The sequence below is a fragment of the Suricata suricatta genome, chromosome 3, assembly GCF_006229205.1.
Source record: "Suricata suricatta isolate VVHF042 chromosome 3, meerkat_22Aug2017_6uvM2_HiC, whole genome shotgun sequence".
Classification (NCBI taxonomy): domain Eukaryota; kingdom Metazoa; phylum Chordata; class Mammalia; order Carnivora; family Herpestidae; genus Suricata; species Suricata suricatta.
This window is the reverse complement of record NC_043702.1, coordinates 138,219,695-138,241,954: the sequence shown is the minus strand read 5'-3', so window position 1 is coordinate 138,241,954 and position 22,260 is coordinate 138,219,695. Positions and strand designations below refer to the sequence as shown.

Sequence of the window (22,260 nt, the reverse complement as noted above, 5' to 3'; positions counted from 1 at the left end):
CAGCATCTTTTGTGCTAGGTCTTAAAGAATAGCTACATTTCTTTTCATGATGTATGATTCCATGTAATGAAGCACATTTATACTGTCAGAAGTCAAGATAGTGGCTCCCCTTGGGGGCAGGGAAGCGGTAATTGGAGGGACCTTCTGGGGGTTGGTAATGGTTTTTGTTTGGTTTTGTTTTTGTTAGTTTTTTAATTTGAAGTATGGCTGACATACAATATTAGTTGCAGGTGTGCAGCATAGTGATTCAACAATTATTTTTTTTTTAAATTAAGTTTTAAATTCCAATATAGTTACCATGCTGTATTATATTTGTTTTTGACATACGATGTAGTGATTCAACATTTCCATACATCACCTGATGCCTGTCATAACCAGAATACTCTTTACTCCCTATCACCTATTTAACCCATCTTCCTATCTACCTCCCCTCTGGTAACCATCAGTTTGTTCTCTATACTTAGAGTCTATTTCTTGGTTTGTGTCTTTCTCTCACTCGTTTTTTCCCCCCTTTGTTTTCTTTCTTACATTCCATATATGAGTCAAATCATATGGTATTTGTCTTTCTCTGACTGATTGCGCTTAGCATTATACTCTCTAGCTCATCCACATCATTGCGAATGGCAAGAGTTTGTTCATTTTTATGGCTGAGTAATATTCCATTCTGTAAAAATACTTTACCCATTCATCTATAGGTGGACTTGGGCTGCTTCCATAGTTTGGCTATTTTAAATAATGCTGCAATAACCATAGGGGAATAATTATTTTCATTACTAAATGCTCCCCATGATAAATGTAGTTACCATCTGTCACTATACAAAATTCTTATTATTGACTATATTCTCTATGCTGTACTTTCCTTTCCCATGACCTATTTATTTTACAATTGGAGGTCTGTTATCTCTTAATTCTCTTAATGCCCACACCCCCCTACTCCTACAACCACCAGTTTGTTTTCTGTATTTATGATCTGTGTCTGTTTGTTTATTCATTCATTTTGTTTTTTAGGTTCCACATTAAGTGAAATCATATGGTATTTTGTATTTCTGTCTGACTTATTTCACTTAGCATAATGCCTTCAAAGTCCATCCATGTTGTCACAGATGACAAGATTTCATCCTTTTTTACAGCTAATATTCCATTGTGTGTGTATTCTTTACTCATTTATGTATATACATACATACAGATTTTTTATTCATTCATCTATCAATGGACACTTAGGTTGCTTCCATGTTTTAGCTATTATAAATAATGCTGCAGTAAACATAGGCGTGCCAGTATCTTTTTTTCTTATTTTCTAGCTTTTATTATTATTAGTTTTTAAAAATAATTTATTGTCAAGTTAGGTAACATACAGTGTATACAGTATGCTCTTGGTTTTGGGGGTAAATTCTCATGATTCACTGATTACATACAACACCCAGTGCTCATCCCAAGAGGAGTGTTTTGAATTAGTGTTTTTGTTTTCCTCGGGGAAAGTCCAGCAGTAGAATTACTGGATCATATAGTATTTCTCTTTTTAATTTCTGAGGAACCTCCATACTGTTTCCCATGGTGGCTGCACCAAGCTACATTTACCAACAGTGCACAAGGATTCCTTTTCTCCACATCCTCACCAACACTTGTTATTTCTTGTGTTTTTGATACTGGCCATTCTGAAAGGTGTGTGGTAACATTTCATTATGGTTTTGATTTGCATTCCTTGATGGTTAGTGACGTTGAGCATCTTTTCATATGTCTGGTGGCTATCTGCATGCCTTTGTGAAAATGTTTGTTCAGGTTCTCTGTTCATTTTTAATTGAATTTTTTGGTGTTGAGTTGTTATTAGTTCTTTATATAATTTGGGATGTTAATCCTTTATTGTATATATCACTCGCAAATATCTCCCCATTCAGTAACTTGAATTTCCTTTTCTAGATAGTTTCACTTGCTGTAGAAAAGCTTTTTAGTTTGATATGGGTCTAATAGTTTATTTTTGCTTTTGTTTCCTTTGTCTGAGGAGAGAAGTACAGAAAAATACTGCTAAGGAGGATGTCTGAGAGGTTACTACCTGTGCCTTCTTTTACGAGTTTTATGCTTTTAGATCTTACATTTAGGCCTTTAATACATTTTGATTTTATGTTTGTATATGGTGTGTGAATGTGTTCTGACTCTCTGTTTTGTTTTACTGATTTTTTGCATTCGTTTTTTGCCAGTACCATATTGTTCTGATTATTATAAATTTGTAGTGTAGTTTGAAACATGGAATTACAATACTTTCAGTTTTATCTTTTTCAAGGTTGCTTTGGATATTGGGGGGTTTTGTGGTTTCATCTTCTTTTTAATGCAGTTGTGAATGGATTTTTTTCTCAATTTCTTTTTCTGGTACTTTGTTATTAGTGTATAGAAACACAACAGGGTCTGTATATCAATTGTGTATCCTGCAACTTTACTGAATTCACTCATTTGTTCTAAGAGATTTTTAGTGCAGTCTTCAGGCATAGGTAATATCATGTCATCTGCAGATAGTGATGGTTCTACTTCTCTCTTACCAATTTGGTCCCTCTTTTTTTTTTCTTTTTCTTGTCTGTTGTGGCGAAGACTTCCAATACTATGTTGAATAAAAGAGGTGAGAATGGACATCCTTGTCTTGTTCCTCATCTTAGGAAAATTTTTCAGTTTTTTATCATTGAGTATGATGTTAACTGTATTTTTGTCATTAATGGCCTTTATTAAGTTGAAGCATATTCTTTCTAAACCCACTTTGTTGGGAGTTTTTATCATGAGTGAATGTTGTATTTTGTCAAATGCTTTTTGCATCTATTGAGTTGATCATATGACTTTTATTGTTCATTTTGTTAATGTGGTACATCGCCTTGTTTCCAGATATTGAATCATCCTTGCATCCCTGGAATAAATCCTACTTGATCCTTTTAACATATTTTTGAATTCAGTTTGCTAATATTTTTGTTGAGGATTTGCAACTATGTTCATCAGGGATATTAGTCTGTAATTTTCTTTTTTGTAAAGTCTTTGTCTGGTTTCAGTAGCATTGTAATGCTGGCCTCATAACATCAATTTGGAAATACTCCTTCCTGTTATATTTTTTGGAATAGTATGAGAAGTATAGATATTAACTCTTCTTTATATGTTTGGTAGAATTCACCAGTTAAGCCATCTGGTTCTAGATTTTTGCCTTTGGGAGGTTTTTGATCACTGATTCAATTTTGTTACTAATAACCAGTGTTTAGATTTTTCTATTTCTTCCTGATTCAGTCTTAGAAAATTACATGTTTCCAGGAATTTATCCATTTCTTCTAAGTTGTCCAATTTGTTTGTTTGGTTTTTTCCTTTCAGCATTTTGAATATATCTTGCTACTTCCTTCTGCCATGCAAAGTTTTTGCTGAAAAATCAGCTGATAGCCTATATACTTTTCTGTTGCTGCCTTTAAGATTCTTTATCTTTTTGACATTTTAATTATCATATGTATTGGCATGGTCCTTCTTGGATTCATCTTTGGGGCTCTCTTTGCTTCCTGGAATTGGATGTCTGCTTTTTTCCTCCAGGTTGTGGAAATTTTTGTCTATTATTTCTTCAGATAAATTTTCTGCTCTTTTCTCGTTCTGGACCCCTCTAATGCAAATGTTAGTATGCTTGATGTTGTCCCAGAGGTCACTTAATCTCCTTATTTTAAAAAATTCATTTTCTTTTTTGTTGTTCAGCTTTAGTGTTTTCTAGATTGCTGATTCATTCTTCTACATCTTCTAATATGCTATTGATTCCCTATGGTTGGTTTTTCATTTCAGTCATCATATTCTTCACCTCTGGTTGTTTTTTATATTTTGTGTCCCTTTTTTGAAGTTTTCAGTGAGCTTATCAACTCCTCTCTCAAGTCCAGTGATTATCTTTATGACCATTACTTTGAACTCTTTCAGGTACATTACATACGTATCTCTGTTTTGTTTAGTTCTTTTTCTGAGATTTTCTCTAATGCTTTTCTTTGAGACATATGTCTCAGCATTTGGCATTAGAGAAAATCTCAGCCAAAGCAGCTGTCATTTTGTCTGACCTGTGTTTGTGTCTGTGAGTTAGGTGGAACAGCTACCTCTCCCAGTCTTGAAGGAGTGACCTTATGTAGTAACATCCCCTGTGTAGATGGTGTATGCCTGGCTCTTTGGCTGATTAGCTGAAGCTGGATTTGGTCCAGGTCAGAGATCCTGGGGTGCTCCATGCCAAAGGCCACCCTGGTGGGACAAGCAGAGCTGGAGCAGATAGTCTGGGAGTGCTCCCCTTACAGGACAGATGGAGCTGGTATGTGCTAGGGGCCTGGACTGTTCCCATCTGTGCTCTCAGCGGGGAGGAGGAATGTAAAGAGCGGTGCTCAGTGGCGCTCCCTGGCAGCTCCAAACCCAAAGGGAGTTCCAGCAGTTTCCCCATTGTTTGGCAGATGCTCTAGGGTTTGTAAATGGATTTCCTTCACTTACAGTCTAGTTGCCACAGTCTAGTTGCCATTTAACCGCTGCTTTGTTTTTGTGTTCTGCTGTGCCTCAGGGTAGGCGAATCTTCATGGAGAACAAACAGAGGGTCACTGGAGGGCTTGTGGGAGGCAGAATGGGCTAAATGGGTGAGGGGCATTAAGGAATCTACTCCTGAAATCATTGTTGCACTATATACTAACTAACTTGGGTATAAATTGAAAAATAAATAGATTATTAAAAAATAAAAAATAAATAAAGTCAGTGCTTTGGTGAAAACATTTTCCTTATAAGGGAAACCTAATTTTGAAAACGAAGGAATTTATTACTGTACGGACAGAACAATGGTTAGTGACATGATTTTTATATGCCTAGGAAAATCAGACAAAATATTAACAATTTTGTTTTTGTTTTAGACAGACTACTCTGATAGTTTACATCTTGTCTTTTCTTGGAATGGTTATATTTACTTTCACATTGGACCTTGAATACATCAGCATTGTGTTTGTTACTGGCGGGGTGCTTGGGTAAGCATCAACTGTGTTCAGGAGGGATGATAGCATTGTTATAACTGTGAAATGTTACTGCTGTGATTTTAAATTTTTAGTTCATCCAAATGTCCTTAAAAATATTTTAAACTTTAAAGAATCTGTGTTGTGTGTATAAATGTGTAATTCTTCATAACAACAGAAGTTTAAAAATGTTTTTTGGTATATATGACAGGTGAAAAATGGATAAGCCATACTTAGTCCAGGTAACTTTATTTAGTTAGAAAAACAACCGACTTAACAAAACAGAGGGAATTTTTCTCAGAAAAAGGAAAACTTGGAAACTGCTTTGCTTCTTAGTTCTTCTGTCCTTGGACTGATTGGTGAACAGTGATAGGGCCTTACTTTCACACGTCAAGTTCAAAATCTTCGGTTATTTGATCACTAGAATAGGCCTGAGAAGTAGAATGATTGCCTCAGTACATGCTCTTGTCCTTCAGCTAACTGTTTCTGTAATTCTGGATTTATTTTCGTAGTTTCTTCATGACTGGTTACCTCCCGTTGGGTTTTGAATTTGCTGTTGAAATCACTTACCCTGAATCTGAAGGCACCTCATCGGGCCTTCTTAATGCGGCCGCACAGGTAAACGCCTGACCTCCCTTAAATCTGAGGTGGTTAGTTTATTGACTATTCCAATTTTTTAAAAAATATTTATTTATTTTTGGGAGAGAGAGGGAGATAGACAGACAGAGCAGGAGTGGGGGAGGGGCAGAGAGAGACAGAGACACCGAATCCAAAGCAGACTCCAGGCTCCAAGCTGTCCACACAGAACCCGATGTGGGGCTCAAACTCATGAACCACAAGGTCATGACCTGACTCAAAGTCAGTCGCCCAACCAACTGAGCCACTCAGGTGTCCCAGTTTACTATTCTAGTGAATAAGAAGTTTAAACATTCTGCCTTTCCAAACCACATGAATAAAATAGGAAAAGTTCTTGGGAAAACATTATACTTATTTCAAAGAAGTGAATTCATCAACAATTATTTCTCTTATTTTATTTTAGATATTTGGAATTCTGTTCACATTGGCTCAAGGAAAACTCACAACAGAGTATAATCCTCAGGCAGGGAACATTTTCCTCTGTGTTTGGATGTTTCTAGGCATCATTTTAACAGGTAAATGAGGGGATTTTCCTGACAAAAATACTTGTGTCATATCATCTTTATACTTAATTTTCACATATATTGATTCTCAGTGGCTTTGCAGAACTCAAGGGGGTAAAAGAAATAAAAAGCAGGATATTACTTGTTTTTTTCCCAAGGATATGAATCTGTTAGTTCAGTTTTCACAGTTTAACTTCAATACCTTCAATACCATTACTATGCATCAAAACCAAAGCCAGCGTATCAAGAGGCGGTAAAGCTCTGGAATCGGCAGACCTGGACTCATGTTCTGACTCTGCTACTCACTAGCTGTGTGACTTTAGACAAATTACTTAAACTCTCATATCATCCTTTTCTCATTCATGTAATAGGGTGTTAGAAAGCCTGCCACCGAGGGTTGCTTATGAGGATTAGCTGAAGCAGTGCATGAAAAGCTCCAGCGGGGCGTCTGGGACTCAGGACGTGCCCGGTCACGTCTGCTGTTCTTGTAACGTGTGGTGGTGGGAACGGCACACGGATGATTAGCCAGTTCTCACATAATCAGAACAGACATGCGCAGGGTCGACACTAGTGCCCAACCCTTAGAGAAGGAGCATGGAAAAGGACTTTAATCTGTAGTTTGTCTGGGCGCACAAGCATAAAAGTGGGTTCAGAAGCAAGGCTTCATGCCCGACAGTGTTTGCACACCCACGCCGCTTCCACTGTAATCGCACTCTGTTAATGTCTCTCTGCATGCCTTTTGCCTAGTCAGATGGCAGCGTACACTCTTACACAGTGTAGGTACCTACCAACCAGACCACACACCCTGCCCCCTCCCCCTTGGCCTTGATGCTCCAAGGATCCCAAACTCCCTCCGGTGCCAAATTCTTGGCCATTCTATTCCTGTCTCACATTCTTTGCATATCCTGTTTACTGCCTGCTTAGTATGCCTTCCTCTCTCTTCTATGCTTGACAAGTTCCTACTCATTTTTCAAGTTTCAATTCAAATATGACTCCTCTGGCGAGCCTTCCCTGAGTTTTCTCTGGACTGACATGGGCTTTTATTCCCCCATGTTCCCACTGTACCGTGTGCATATCTGCATTATTGCATTTATCCTACAATGTTATCATTGTTTGCATGTCAATATTTCCCTAGATGGAAGGGTACTCTTTGAAAAGAATTATGCTTTTCATCTTTGGTTCCCGGCATCCTGTATCTGTTCGTTAATACATGACTTGCTAATTAAGTTAATGGCGTAGTGAGGCCCTAGTATTTTTTCATGCTCCAAGGATGCTATTGAATATTATGTGCTAAATTTCACAATATCAAAAAAGACTTAGTGCTGCTTAGAGAAAAGCATATCCATATATGCTCTTTGGTAACACCAATTCTTTGATGTTTTTCTGTTTCAGCGTTAATCAAGTCTGACCTCAGAAGACACAATATAAATATAGGAATCGCAAACGGTGATATTAAAGCTGTAAGTAATGAATAATTTTGTGATTATCCTGTTGAGAAATGTGTGAAACCGGTCTGTCTAGTCAGCTGTTTTGTATTCCTGAGCCAGTCGTCGGTCTGTCCTAATAGCAGGTACCAGAGGCTGTAAGTTGTTTTTATCTCCTGATTCTTTCTACAGATACCAGTTGAAGATACAGTTGAAGATAGTCCCACAGATCAAGAATCAAAAACTGTTACAATGTCCAAGCCGTCAGAATCGGCAATTTGAAATGAAAGAAAAAGTTAACGTCACGTGATAGTTGAGCAGTAAGGCTTGGTTTAAAAGTTACGGGAGATGGATACTTACTTGAAAATTATTATGTGACCCATAATTACTGTCTTGCTTAATTGTAACCTTAAGCAAGACTTTGCTTAACAGACTGGCTTATCTCATATTAACACTACCATTTATCTACCGAGCTCTCCACTGGTAGCTGTGTCTTGTCAACCTGAAAGTAAGCTTCATGATGTGTGTTTTCCAGAAGTGTTTGTTTATTTTTGTAGAAAATGGAAGGTTAGAAAGCTTTCTAAAATGATAATGTGGAGGCCTAATCCCCATAAATCACATGGGAGTTCATGCAGTTTAGAACCAAGTGAGCAATATATACCTAATTGGCTCCTTTCCACTGTTCTGAGTAACTAACTGTCAGTCTCCCTCAGTGGGAGTACGTTACACCGCGACGCTCCTGACCTACCAAAGGACAGCACTGGGACGACGCTTGCGTGGAACCTCTAACATTTTTCCCATTTCTTACATTTTTGTCAAACAGTGCTCACAACTATTCTGTGAACAGGTTGACCCCATGACTTTGGTCTTAGACTTGAGTTCTAATGAAGCTAAGGAGCCCAGACACAGACTCATTATCTTGAGCTTTCTGCACTGCCTTCCTATCATGGTATAAATGCTAATACTGTTTTCTCACTTTAACTTGACAGAGTAATTTGTACCTACTGCCTTGTCTACTCTCTTTTCCCACACAGGCATATCTTGGAGATACTGTAGCTTCAGCTCCATACCATTCAGAGTAAAGCAAATATCACAATAAAGTGATACAAATGAATTCTTTGGTTCCCCAATACATATAAAAGTCATGTTTACTTTATTCTGTAGTCTAGTAGGTGTGCAGTAGACTGAAGGAGCAATGAACATACCCTCAGTGAAAGCAGACTTATTGCTACAAAACGCTAACCATCAGCTGAACTTTCAGTAAGTCAGTCACCAATCATAGGTCACCGTAACAAATATAATAATAATGAGAAAGGTTGAAATATTGCAAGAAATACAAAATGTGACACTGAGACATGAAATGAGCAAATGCTTTTGGAAAAATGGCACCAACACACTCGCTCGATGCAGGGTTGCCCCAAACCTTCAATTTGTTGGAAAAAGAAAACACAAACCCCACAATATCTGTGAAGTGCAGTACATGAAAGCACAATAAAATGAGGCATGCCTGTATATATAACTTTGTAGTAAGAAAATGTCATCCTCTGTGTTCCTGGCTTTTTCATGATTTCTTGTATCGCCACTAATACTTTGACTTGAAGATTGCAAAGAAACCTCTGGAAACTTAGCCTAGCAGTTCTCATTTAGTGAAGACCTCTTAAAACGCTTTAATTCTCTACTAGCTTCCGTATGACCATTCTCCTCTGAGGAACACTGTGCCAGGGATGCGCTCCTGCAGCGTGCTGTGGGAGGGTGTTCTTTTCCTCACCGAGTGTACACACTGTCCAGAAGGCCTGCCCTTCCACTGCTCAGGGCAAGGACAATAGGACCGAATGCATTTCTACAGTGCCTACCGCTGCGCGTTGTTTACAGCGAGAATTTATATGTTGTTCGTGTCCTGACTCTCTACGCTGATAGGGAATATCTTTAGAATACTGACATCTAAACAGCCATAATATTTACATTATGTCCACATAAACAAAACAAAACAATAAAAGGCCATTCAGGTATACGCTTGAGTACCCTTGAGGTAAACTAGCAATTCTGATTTGGGCAGATTATATGCATTGCTTTATATTGCCATTATAACATCCTCTGTAATCCAATGGCAGTAAAATGATGTAGAATCTTATCCTGGAGAATGTGTCACCAGAAGAACTTAGGGGGGAGTCAGGAGCTCTGGGTCTGTGACCTGTATCTGTTTCTAGCCGTCCCTGTCACTCTCCAGGCAGCACTTTCCTTGTCCATATAATGGATGGATTCAGTTTGATCTCGAAGACCTTTTTTGAATCTTAAATGCCATTCATCATGTGGGTAGACCATATCACTGTACCACAGGAACTGAAATCTAGCTAGAGAAAAATCCCTTAGAAAACTGGAGAAACAGCTGTGATTGTTACTTTGTGGATATGGGGGATTTAAAATCTGTTTTTATAGCTTTTTTATTCAGTTGGTGATAGCTCAGGCAATAGGCGGAACCATTAACATCCTTAGGTATTTACATCATAGGTTTTATGGCCAAAAATATATCCTAAGATCCTGTCTAAATAATTATTTTTATTTTTGAACTATCAGTGTTGTTTAGAATAATCATGTACTTGTTGAGTTCTTGAGCTTTTGAAAAACATTACAGATAAAAGTTGGAATACCTTATTTCCAAAAAGCATATGCATATATGTCATGATTAGAAAACAGATGAAATATGATGTGACAAAACATAAAATATAAAATGAATTGATAATTTTTCTGTATTTTGAGTTAACGTTGCCTGTAGTATGTGAAATAAGAATGTCATATAATTCTATGTCAAGTCTTTGGAAAATAGGGTTGGGTAGCCGTCACGTGTAAATTTTAAATAATCTTAGAAAGAAATTGTATGCTTTCAAAAGTTGTTGCATTTATAAACTTCGCCCCCCAAAAATACTATATTTTGCCTTTTGTGAACATTGGAGAAATGTCTTTAAAAATATGTTTATATGTAAACTCAGAGTATTGCCCAAAAGAATTCCTGTCTCTATGAAGTCATCTTTCATGTTTGAATTTTTGTGTTTTGTACTATTTGTCTGTATGCTTGTTCTCCAGTGTTTCAGACTTGAAATAAATTTATTTTTTTAATGTTAATTTTGTATGGCTTTTTGAAAAAATTCTTAAAATGTTAATTTGTTATTTATGTTTTGAGAGAGAGAGAGAGAGAGCCCGTGAGCTGGGGGTGAGGGGTGGGGGACAGAGAGAGAAGGAGACAGCATGTGAAGGAGCTCCTCACTGTCAGCACGGAGCCCAATGCAGGGCTCAAACCCGTGAACCTTGAGATCATGACCTGAGCTGAAGTCAGACGTTTAACCGACTGAGCCGCCCAGGCGCCCCTAAGTTCTGATACTTAGGTACACATGGGGAGTGGAAAGGGTCTGTAAAAGTGAGTGGCTCAGAATGAGCCAAGGACGGAGTGAGGTGTTTTGTGGAGCACAACAGGAGAGGAAGTCCACCAAGGTCAGGGCTAAAACAACACAGCAGTAAGGGCTGAATCTCCTCCCCTTACTTTTTGAGGCCTGACCCCCCGCTTGGGCAGGTAGGTGCCTACAAGAAGCCATCTGGGACACTACACCTTAGCTTCAGACTCTACCTGTTTCTCCTGCCTGCATGTGCCTCTGGCACCTTATGTCCTACAGCAGGTGTTACTTTTTCCTCACGACCTTGCCGATTAACATAATAAAGCCAAACTCTAATTTTCTTCATTACAACATAGGATACAATGAACGTTCACCCTTCATAAGAGTCAGTGACATAATACATGAAAAACAGTTAGCTGGAAGCTTGACATAGCCAACACTCAGAAGTTTGGGCTACCATTTTTATGCATCCATGACTGGTAGCTAGCAACACATTACCACTTAAAAGTACTTGGATTTGAAGAGAAAAGTTCACATGACTTACATCAAACGAATACCAGCGAGGAGCGCCTGGGGGGCTCAGTCAGTTAAGCACCGGACTCCTGACTTCAGCTCAGGTCATGATCTCATTGTTCATGGGGTCAAGCCCCTCTTTGGGCTCTGCGCTGGCAATGTAGGGCCTGGTTGGGATTCAGTCCCTCTCCTCTCTCTCTGCCCCTTCCCTGCTCTCTCTCTCTCTCTCTCTCAAAATAAGCAAACTTAAAAAAGAAAGAAAGAAAAAAAAGAAAGGAATACCAAGGAGAGAAGGTCCTGGAGAGAAGGCCTCGAGAAGATATTTAGGAAGGAGGAGAATGGTAACTGCATGATTCCAATCAGGCCTGGCAAGGGGCTGCCCATGCCACATCTTCCTGAAGCTAGTCCTGGATGCTAATAAACTGGTTGGCAACGATTAAGGAAATGGTAATTGAGAGTGGAGGCTGGATGAAAGATTAGCCAAGGCAGTGACTCCCAAAGGTTTTGGGCTCAGAATACTTTTACACTTAAGAATCATTGAGAACCTGGGGAACCTGGGTGGCTCGAAAGGTTAAGCATTCAACTTTGGCTCAGGTCATGATCTCACGGTTCATGGGTTTGGGCCCCGTGTCGGGCTCTGTGCTGGCAGCTCAGAGCCTGAAGCCTGCTTCAGACTCTGTCTCCCTCTCTCTCTGCCCTTCCCCCACTTCCACTCTATCTCTCTCTCCTTCAAAAATAAACATCAAAAAAAAAAAATCACCGAGGAATCCTAAAGAATTTTTGTTTTTCTGAGTTCTAGCTGCAATATTTATAATACTAGAAACTAAAATAAAACTATTTTATTCATTTTAACTTCATTACATCATAACATAAATTACATTTTTATGACAAATAATGATTTTCCAAAACACATATAGTGAGAATGGTGATACTTTTTAATCTCGAAAGCCTACAAAAATCTTCAATGTCCGATTTCATAGAAGACTGCTAGATTCTCTGACCAGATCCTCCTTTCCATCTGTAGAGGCATATTGACATTTAGATGCTACTCTGACATGTTTGACAAAGAAACCTCGTGCTCCTGAGCAGTTGGAAAAGGAGAAGTATCTTAACAGCCTTTTGAGGTAATTGTAGGTATTCTAATACTACTGCAAGTTGGAACCGGTAGTATCTTACAGGTTAGTTGCTGTGGAATCTGAAGTCATATCAATAAATGTTACCTATTTAGTTAACATTAACATCTAATGGTCTTGTTACTTTCAGCACATCTTTAATCATGCGTGGTTTTGTAACATGATGCACTGGCATTTGGAAAGTATTCTTCCACTGAGTTTGCAGCTCTCCCAAATATTGGTATATTTCATTATATGATGCCAGATCTGTCACATTCGTTAATATGTCTGATCTCATCAGAAAGTTTAAGTGCTGGAAAGCTGTCAAGCTCTTGTGAGTTTCCTAAAACTTGTTTTGGCAGATGCAGGTTTTCCAAAATGCTAATGTTCGTTTAAAAACTTGATTCTTATGACTGGAGGGAGAAATCTGTCACTTATTTCTTGAAGTGATGGATTCACTTCATTGCTTTTTGAAAAACTACCTGCCAAACACCCGTCTGAATAACCATAATGTGTCTGTCAGCCGTCCCTTCAAGTAAAAATGATGTTTTTTTGAAAATAAACTAGTTCATGGGGCACCTGGGTGGCTAAGTTAAGCATCTGACTTTGGCTCAGGTCATGATCTGGTGGCTCATGAGTCTGAGCCCCACATCAGGCTCTGTGCTGACAGCCTGGAGCCTGGAACCTGCTTTGGATTCTGTCTCCCTCTCTGTCCCTCCCCTGCTCATGCTCTGTCTCCCTCTCTCTTTCAAAAATAAACATTCAAAAAAATTATCAGGAAAAAGAAAATAAACTTCTAGTTCAGCTTGCATCTCAATAACTGTACAAGTACTTTCCCCAAAACAGTCCTCATATTTGGTGTGTATGCAGAAATGTGTTGTGCACACTTTGCATTTCATCACGCAATATTTAAAAGTCATGTATCCAAGGATCAGAATTTAATACGTTTTTCATCAAGGATGTTCTTTGGTGGAGTTGACTTTTTTTTTTTTTAATGTTTATTAATTTTGAGAGAGAGAGAGAGAGCGCAGGGCAGGGTCAAAGAGCAAGAGAGAGAGCAGGGCAGGGTCAAAGAGCAAGAGAGAGACAGAATCTGAAGCGGGCTCCAGGCTCTGAGCTAGCTGGCTGCACAGAGCCTGACCCGGGGCTCGAACCCATGAACCGTAAGATCATGACTGGAGCTGAAGTTGGACGCTCAACAACTGAGCCACCCAGGTGCCCCTTGACTTTCTTTTTTTAACTGCCGATGCATGATGGGGAATAACCCAAGGGCCACCTGTGCAGTGGATGCCCCCACCCTGAGCCAGTGCTAAGGCACCAGTGGTTCTATCCATCGCTGCCTTTGCCCCGTCAGAGCACATGTCAATGCAGTGGAAAAGGCAAATTGCTTCTTTATAGTCTTATTCAAGAGTTTGACATGGATTCCCTAAAGAGTCTTGGGGACTCCTCAGGTTCTGCCAACCACACTTTGAGAACCTCTCTTCTAGAAAAGAGACTGGCTGTCTTCAACGCTGTGATGCTGTTAATCATCAGTGATCAACAGTGTGAGAAACTAGGGAGAGTGGACAGCGGAACAGGGTCAAAGATCAAAGGCCTCTAACGAGACAGATGGAAGAAGAGTCATTGGAGACAGAAATGAACTTGTGGAAAAGAAAGGTAAAAACTGGGTAGCTAAAGAAGAGAATAAACCAGAAGCCATAAAACAAATGTTATCAATACCTCTTTTCATACTATTTTAATTATAATTAGTGTGGTATTTCAAAATGAAGTTTCCAGTTTTATTTAGTTCCGTAAGTAGCTCAATGTTAAGGCAAAGTCATGAAATACAACGAATATATAGCGTTGTCTCTGTCACCATTACCCTCTAGTAAACAGGGGCTTTAAAATCTAAGACCTTTCTCAGTTCCCGTTGAGAATCACTTGAATTACATTTAGATTGTCAATGGAAAAACTTTCATTCAGGAAAAAACAAGTACCATTCTTATTTTCCACAGCAGGAAAAGATGGACAGACAAGTCACAACATTTCTGAAGTCAGTACTTTCTCATGTGACCCAGTGTCCAGTCTCAGCTTTCAGGACCAAGACTCCTGTCTGTGCTGCCCCGCCCTCTCTGCCAGGGGAGACAGTCATCTGCGTAGGTGACCATCTGCCCTGAGGTGACCCCAGGGTTCTCGATAGGATCCTGTGCCTGGAAAACGCCTTTATGACATCTCCCAGGAGATAAAATATCTTTGTGTCCAAAGAGAGGTAAGGTTTCAAAGTACACTGACCGCCAAGAGGGGATACTTTTTCTTAAATCTGTACTAAGGTCTAGAGATGTTCTTGAGCAGGTTTGAAATGAAGGGAGGAGGAGACGTGGTCTTGGAGGCCCTAAAGCCGTGGGAGGGGCGGGGAATGATGTAGTAAGCCTCGGCCTAATCTTGTTTTAAGTGTCCATTTGCATTTTCCTTTTCATTTGTTATTTTGAGCCCATGATGAAATGGTCATTGTAAAGAGAACAAACTGTTAGAAGCCAGTAGAAACTGGATTTCTGGGGCTCCTGGGGTGGCTCAGTTGGTTGAGTGTCAGACTCTTGATTTTGTCTCTGGGCACGATGATCTCAGGGTCCTGGGATCGAGCCTCCAAGTCAGACTCCGTGCTGAGCATGGAGCCTGCTTAGGATTCTCTCTCTCTCACTCCACCCCTCCCCCGCTTATGCACAGGCTCTCTCAAATAAAAAAAAAGTTACAAAGGAACTTGATTTCTGGGTGGAGCCTTGGAGTCTTGATGGATAAATGCTGCTTGAGCACCTCTCTTTCTCAGGCAACGTCTGATTCCTCCAGGGACTGAAATTCCTCTGGCCCCTGAGATTACCTGTCAGAGTAAACTTTCACAAAGCCTCCTAATGCGTAAAAATGAAGTTGAAATAAGAGTGACAGTTATTTCTTTTTCAGCAAAAAGCCTGAATCCTTCAAAACACATTCTGACCCAAAACCAAGACAGATAAGCTCTGGATCATTCTGTCTGGGGCAGGATGTATGTGTGGACAGAGGTTCGTACCATCAGGAGATCAGTATTAGAAAAAATATCCCAGGAGAAATGACACATGGGCACTGATTCTTTGCCTGCAAACCTATGCAGTACTTGGTACTATTATTCATAAGACAGTTTAGTTTCCTTGTATAGTCAGATTATGTTATTTACGTACATTATTTTATTGCATTATAGGCCCTTTAAAGCATCTATCATGATGTGTAAGGTAAAAATACGGCTTTTGGGAACCTAGTCTTAGGTGAGAAACATGACTATGATCTTGGGAAAGTAATTTAAACTCTGACTTTCTGTTTCTTCCCTTACTAACTAGAGTAATACTTCCTACTTTGCAGGTTTGTGGTGAAGATTAAATTTAAGTCGAAGGCACACAGTAGATCCTTAATAAATCCATTGTTATTCTCACTGTGAGAAACAGTATAAATAGGGACTGAGTGCTGATAACACTTGAGAGGCAGTGGACTGATTGCAGAAAGCATGTATTTAAGTGTTTGAACTTGACATTATTTATAGCAGCTGCCATTAAAATCATTGCTATCCAAAGTATGTAACCACTTCCTCGTGCATGTGGGTGTAGCGGGGCACTGGGCAAAGAAAATGAAACAAAATGAATTCTGAAGAGACGCGAGCTCTGGACAGACAGGGTGGGAGGCAAAGGTACTTGGGCACCAAAGAACAAAACCAAGACACTCTCGTAGGCAGGAAACAATGGTTTCTGTGTTTACTGCACAACCCACCACAAAGGAAATTAAACAACAAGCTAAGAAGAAAGCTACCCACGAGTCCACGGCCTTTATGCAACAATTTCTCCTTGCATATTCACATGCATGCATAATCTCACACGGGTATAAAGCAATTTGTGCATTTCACATAATATTTTAGACATTTTCCATGTTGCCACAATGGCCTTTATAATCATTGTTTTATTCCTATTTTTACTTTTTTCAGTTTTATTGAAAAATAATTGACATGTAACACTGTAGTAGTTGAAGGTGTATTACGTAATGATTTGATGTAGAAACATTGCAAAACGGTCACCATAATAAGTTTCATTAACATCCAAACCTCACCCAGTTACACATTTTTTTTCTTGTGGTGAGAACTCTAACATCGATTCTCTTAGTACCTTTCACATAACCGTTATTTACAACAAGGAAACAAAACAAAACAACAAATAACCGTTATTTAAAATAACTGCATAATATCCCAATCAGGTTGCTATACCACAATTTACTTAATGTTTCTCTACTCCTGGACATTCACCCACTGACTTACTTGACATTTATTGAGCATTTCCAATTTTGTCAGGGTTTATGAGAGGAGCTGGAAATATAAAACAGTGTCTCAAAATGCTCTGAGACGAGAAAACAAATCATCAGCGTCCACAGACCATGATCAGGGACTGTACCCGTGCATGTGAAAAGGGAGCCCAGGGAGGTGGTGTCCCTCCTGGGGGAGACCAAACGCATCTCTCACTCTTGGAATCAGGCAAGGCTGTTCCCTTCTCTTGAACAGAGGAGGACTGTGATACTTAGGAAGCCTGAATTGCATTGTTTGATGCCCCTTACGCCTCTCTGCCCACCCTCCCCTTCTAGTTCGTCCGAACTTCTCAGCTCCCTCCATCTCCCTGCAACATGAGGCTTGAAGTATAGTTCTGGATTATATTTGCCTTTTATTTTATTTAATTTTTTAAATGTTTGTGCTTTCTTTTTACAGCCTCTTTAAAAAATTTCAAGTTTATTTATTTTGAGAGAGAGAATGTGCGAAAAGAGAGAGGGAGAGAGAGAGAGAGAGAGAGAGAGAGAGAGAGAGAGAATCCCAAGCAAACTCTGTACTGTCAGTGCCGAGTCCAATGCAGGGCTCGATCCCACAAACCGAACCTTGGGATCATGACCTGAGCTGAAACCCAGAGTCGATGCGTAACTGCTAAACCATCCACTTATCTTATATTTTAGTTTATTTTTTTAAATTTATTTGTTTGGGGGAGGGGGAAGGGGGAGAGAGAGAGAGAGAGAGAGAGAGAGAGAGAGAGAGAGAGAGAATCCCAAGCAGGCTCCATGCTGTCAAGTGAAGTGTGACGCAGGGCTGGATCCCATGAACCATGAAATCATGACCTGAGCCGAAACCAAGGGTCATCAGACGCCTTTGGGCTCTGTGCTGACAGCTTGGAGCCTGGAGCCTGCCTCAGATTCTGTGTCTCTTTCTCTCTGTTCCTCCCTTGCTCGAACTCTGTCTTTCTCCCAAAAATAAATAATAAACATTAAAAGACAATGAAAAAAGAGGTGCCCCTATACTTGTATTTTAAACTGGGCTAGGCTAAGTGGATAAAGCTCAGACAGGCTCCGGCCAGGAAGATTATGTGAGGCCTTGCACCTCCTTGTGTCCCTCAAATCATTCTGCTTTAGGCCTGCACCTCTTTCACCTACCAGTAAATCCAGCTTTTCCTTATTAGCACTGAAAACGGCTGCGGGAGCTCTGCCTGGCAGGGAGGGGACCCATTTCCACTCCAAAATGGGAAGAGCACCCCCTCTACTGGTCGTTTCATGAACTGTTCTCAACTCCTTGCCAAAGATTGCTGTGAGGGGGGATGGTGTCCATGCTTGGGGGATGGGCGTTAGGGATGTGCCAGTTCATTTTAGCCATATCTCCAAACCAGTAGGAGTCACTTGCCCCAAACACACTTTAGGCAAGTGTCCTCACACTCCCACTGTCTGGACTACACGGCATGAGACAGTGGTGAACATTAGCCACCAACAACCTCTCACATGTATATGGACACTTTCAAAGCAAATACAGTCATATCTTGTTTTATTGAACTTTGCAGATGTTGCCATTTTTACAGATTGGAGGTCTGTAGCAACCCTGCATCGAGCAAGTCTATTGATGCCATTTTTCCAACAGCGTTTGCTCATTTCATGTCTCTGTGTCACATTTTGGGAAGTCTCACCCTGTTTCGGGCTTTTTCATTATTATTATGTGTGGACTGCTGTAATCTCAGGATAAAACCTGAGCGGACGAGGAGCTGCTTCTTAAGGATGAGGAGACAACGTGGCTTCCTGAGCTGGAATCTGCCGGTGAAGATGCTGTGAGGGTTGTTGAACCGACAACAAAGGGTGTAGACTATTACTTGAGCTTGGGCGATAAAGCGGCAGCAGGGTCCGAGAGGACTGAAGGAAGTTCGGCTGTGGTAAAATGCTATCGGTGCTAACAGGGAACTCGTTCGTGAGAGGAAAGGTCAACCAATGTGGCAAACTTCACTGTTGTCTTATTTTTTTATGTTTGTTTGTTTGTTTGTCTGTTTTTGAGAGACACCGAGACAGCATGAGCAGGCTAGGGGCAGAGAGAGAAAGAGAGAGGAGAATCCTGAGCAGGCTCTGCGCTGTGAGCACAGAGTCGGATGCAGGGTTCGAACTCTCTCCCGAACCGTGAGATCCTGACCAACCTGAGCTAAACTGAGTTGGACGCTTAACTGACTGAGCCCCCCAGGCGCCCCACTGTTGTCTTTTTTTAAATTTTTGAATGTTATTTATTTTTGAAAGAGAGAGACAGAGTGTGAGCAGAGGAAGGGCCGAGAGAAAGGGAGACACAGAATCTGAAGCAGGCTCTGAAGTGAACTGTCAGCACAGAGCCCGACGTGAGACTTGAACTCACGAACCATGAGATCATGCCCTGAGCCGAAGTCGATGCTTAACCGACTGAGCCTCCCAGGAACTCCACTCTTGTTTTACTTTAAGAAACTGTCAGAGTCACCCCAGCCTTCAGCAACCACCGCCCTGACCAGTCGGTCACCATCAGCATTGAGGCAAGACCTTCTACCAGCAAGAAGACTGTGACTCACTGAAAGCTCAGACGATGGTCAGCATTTTTTAGAACGCAAGTTTTTTTTTTAATTTTTTAATTTATTTTTGAGAGAGAGAGCACGAGTAGGGAAGGGGCAAAGTGAGAGAGAAAAGAGAGAGATAGAATCCAAACAGGCTCTGCGCTGTCACCATGGAGCCCACATTGGATCATGAGACCATAACCTGAGCCGAAATCAAGAGTTGGATGTTAAGTGACTGACCCACCGAGGCACCTGAGCATTAAAGTACTTTTTAATTAAGATGTGTCTTTTTTAGGCATAGCGTTACTGCACACTTACTAGACTGCAGTCCAGTGCACGCATAGCTTCATAGGCACTTGGAAACCAAAACATTGATTTGACTCACCTTGATGTGACCTTCGCTTTCCTGGGCTGGCCTGGAAGGGAACCCATGGTACCTCCGAGGTAAGCCTGAGCCCCAGTGGTTGACAGAGGTGCTCCCTCAGCCCAATTGTCTTACAGGAGTTCTGTGACATAGGGAAGGTCATGGTTGAGACCGCTGGCCAATGAAGTGTGTGCGCCACTCCTGTGGCCCCCGTGTGGCCTCGGGCCACGCTGCTCCTGGGCTGTCCCAGAGGCACTAGGGAAGGCTTCGTTCCTCCCACAGGGATCTGGCAGCTCAGCTGTGTGCCCCCTCCATCCCCGTCCCTGCTGACCCCAGGTCAGGAAGCAGAGAGCCTGTCTATGACCCAGGGGGGTCATGTGGGACAAAAGGGTTTACACATAAGGTCAGCCCCATGTCAGGTTACTTGGGGACCTGGGGACACGCACTCCCCACGTTGGAGTAAAGGCTTACCTGTGCACCCTGCAATAGGTAACACCCTCCTCAGCATTTCTCCCCATCACAAGCCTTTCAGGCAGGCTCCCAAACCTCTTTCACCGCTGGCACACTGAGGAAAGCATATTTGCACACCTCCCTGGAACAGATGGATGAGGCGGCTCTGACAGGAGCCCCCTGGCGTCACCCACAGGACCCCTGGCCCTGCCTCCCACCCCAGGGTGCGAGGCTTGCTATCACCGCCTACTTTAGCCAAAGTTTCTCTAACTTGAGTGTCCTCAAAACCATCTGGATGGCTTATCAAGGGGCACCTGCGTGGTTCAGTCAGTTAGGCATCTGACTCATGGTTTTGGCTCAGGTCAGGATCTCACAGCTTCGTGGGTTTGAGCCCCGCATCAGCATGGAGCCTGCATGGGATTCTCTCTCTCCCTTCCTCTCTCTGCCCCTCTGCCATCTGTGCTGTCTCTCTCTCAAAAATAAAAAATAAACTTAAAGAAAAAACCATAAAGTGCCAAGCCCAGAGGTTCTGATTCAGCAGGTCTCAGGTGGGGGGGGAGGTCCCAATGATACATATTTCTGATAAGTCCACAAGTGATGTGACACTGCTGGTCCAAGGACCACACTTTGAGAACAGCCTTTGCTTCACCAGGCAGGCTGAGCACACACATGGCCCTCCACCCGTGTCCACCTGGACTCTGCACCCCTCCCCCACGGGCTTCCCTTGGCTGCCCCAGAAATGCTTCCTCTGGCCCGACTGGAAATGTGACCTGCTGTTGTCACTGCCCAGATGGGACGCTTTGTGTGGCCCCAGTGAAGAGGAACAGGGAGGATCTGGTTTCTTAGACACTCGGAGAGTTCTGAGCTCAGCGCGTGTATCTGTGACGCTGGTGGAGCAGGAAGGCAGGTGGCTCAGACGGGTGGTCTCCAGCCTGCGGGGACCACAGCCATAGGGCATCTGCTTCTGCAGAGAAACAAAGTTCCGCCCTCACGGAGCTGGCTCCTGGAGAGTATCAGATGTCACTCCTCCCTGTCAATCCTGTATCTCCTGTATCATCATCCCCTCCCCTTTCCTTCAGACAGACAGCTTCAGGAAACAGGGTGGGTGACGGGTGGGAGCAGAGGAGAGGGGGCTAGAAGTGTCCGCTTCTAGGGAAGGCGTTTCCCCGTGGGGAAGAGGGCCCTGACACCCCATGCCCGCAGCCCCTGGCTGCCATAGAGCGAGGCAAGCAAGCCACACCCATACCTGGTTTGGAGAAAAGGCAGCGAAGGGGAGCCCAGAAACTGGGCAGGAAACCAGTAAACCCACGGCGTCCAACAGGGAGAACTCCTGGGCTTGGAGGAAAGGCTCTTTCTTCCGAAGAAATAGCTTGGGGAGGACAGATGTGGGGAATTTTAACAGGGACAAAGTGTGAGAGGGGTGTGTGCCTCGTGCTGTGGTACATCCGTGAGGGTGGCCTCTGTGGGCAGAGGTGAGGCGGGCGGGGAGCCGGGAAGGGCAGACTGCTGGCAGACAGGGTGCTGGAGCGGAGTCTCACAGGAGCACCCACCTGTGCCCCTAGCCAGACCTCCCCTACGTTTCTGTCTTTTCCCACAGAGCCCGAGCAAAAGCCCCAAATGCGGTGAAGACCTGCCCTTCCCCCACCCTCCTTTCTATCTTGAGTTTCCTCCTGGACAGTCTGGACTGACTTCCCAAAAGGACATGTAACCGGTATGTTTTGCTTGTTCCTGTCACCTTAGAGCACCCTCCACGGATGGGTGAGCTCTTCAGAAAAGGGAAGGATTCTCCTAAAATTGAAGGGTTTGCAGGAAGTCTGTCTGTCCTGCACAGAAGACCAGATGCCATGATAACCTGTGTCCAAAACTCAAGTGTAGTTTTCACAACGGCAACCTTGGATTAAAAAGGGATGCCTTTGATGAAAAAACAAAACAAAACTAAACACCCCACAGACTGTTCAAGCCCACTCCCAGAATGGATTCCTGAGACCTGGGATGGTGCTGGGGGAGTTTTCATACACAGCTGACACGTTTCTGAAGCAACTGGGCAGTGGCCA

The 22,260-nt window shown here is 42.0% G+C and overlaps 1 protein-coding gene and 1 long non-coding RNA gene across 3 annotated transcripts in view; one reads left to right on the top strand and one right to left on the bottom strand.

Annotated features, from left to right (window-relative positions):
• FLVCR1 (feline leukemia virus subgroup C cellular receptor 1) overlaps positions 1–10,650 on the top strand; it is a 34,020-nt gene extending 23,370 nt beyond the window's left edge. The window contains exons 6-10 of one of the 2 annotated variants that reach the window (XM_029935290.1): positions 4,872–4,982; positions 5,480–5,585; positions 6,007–6,118; positions 7,499–7,566; positions 7,723–10,650. In XM_029935290.1, coding sequence (XP_029791150.1) covers positions 4,872–4,982; positions 5,480–5,585; positions 6,007–6,118; positions 7,499–7,566; positions 7,723–7,812 — 487 coding nt within the window. In that variant the 3' untranslated portion in view covers positions 7,813–10,650. The remainder of the gene's footprint in view (positions 1–4,871; positions 4,983–5,479; positions 5,586–6,006; positions 6,119–7,498; positions 7,567–7,722) is intronic. The other variant, XM_029935291.1, reaches the window with a different exon arrangement.
• Positions 1–19,843, bottom strand: part of LOC115288202 — a 34,563-nt gene extending 14,720 nt beyond the window's left edge. The window contains exon 1 of the long non-coding RNA XR_003906861.1: positions 19,778–19,843. This is a non-coding gene — a long non-coding RNA (uncharacterized LOC115288202). The remainder of the gene's footprint in view (positions 1–19,777) is intronic.
• Between the last annotated feature and the right edge of the window lie 2,417 nt (positions 19,844–22,260).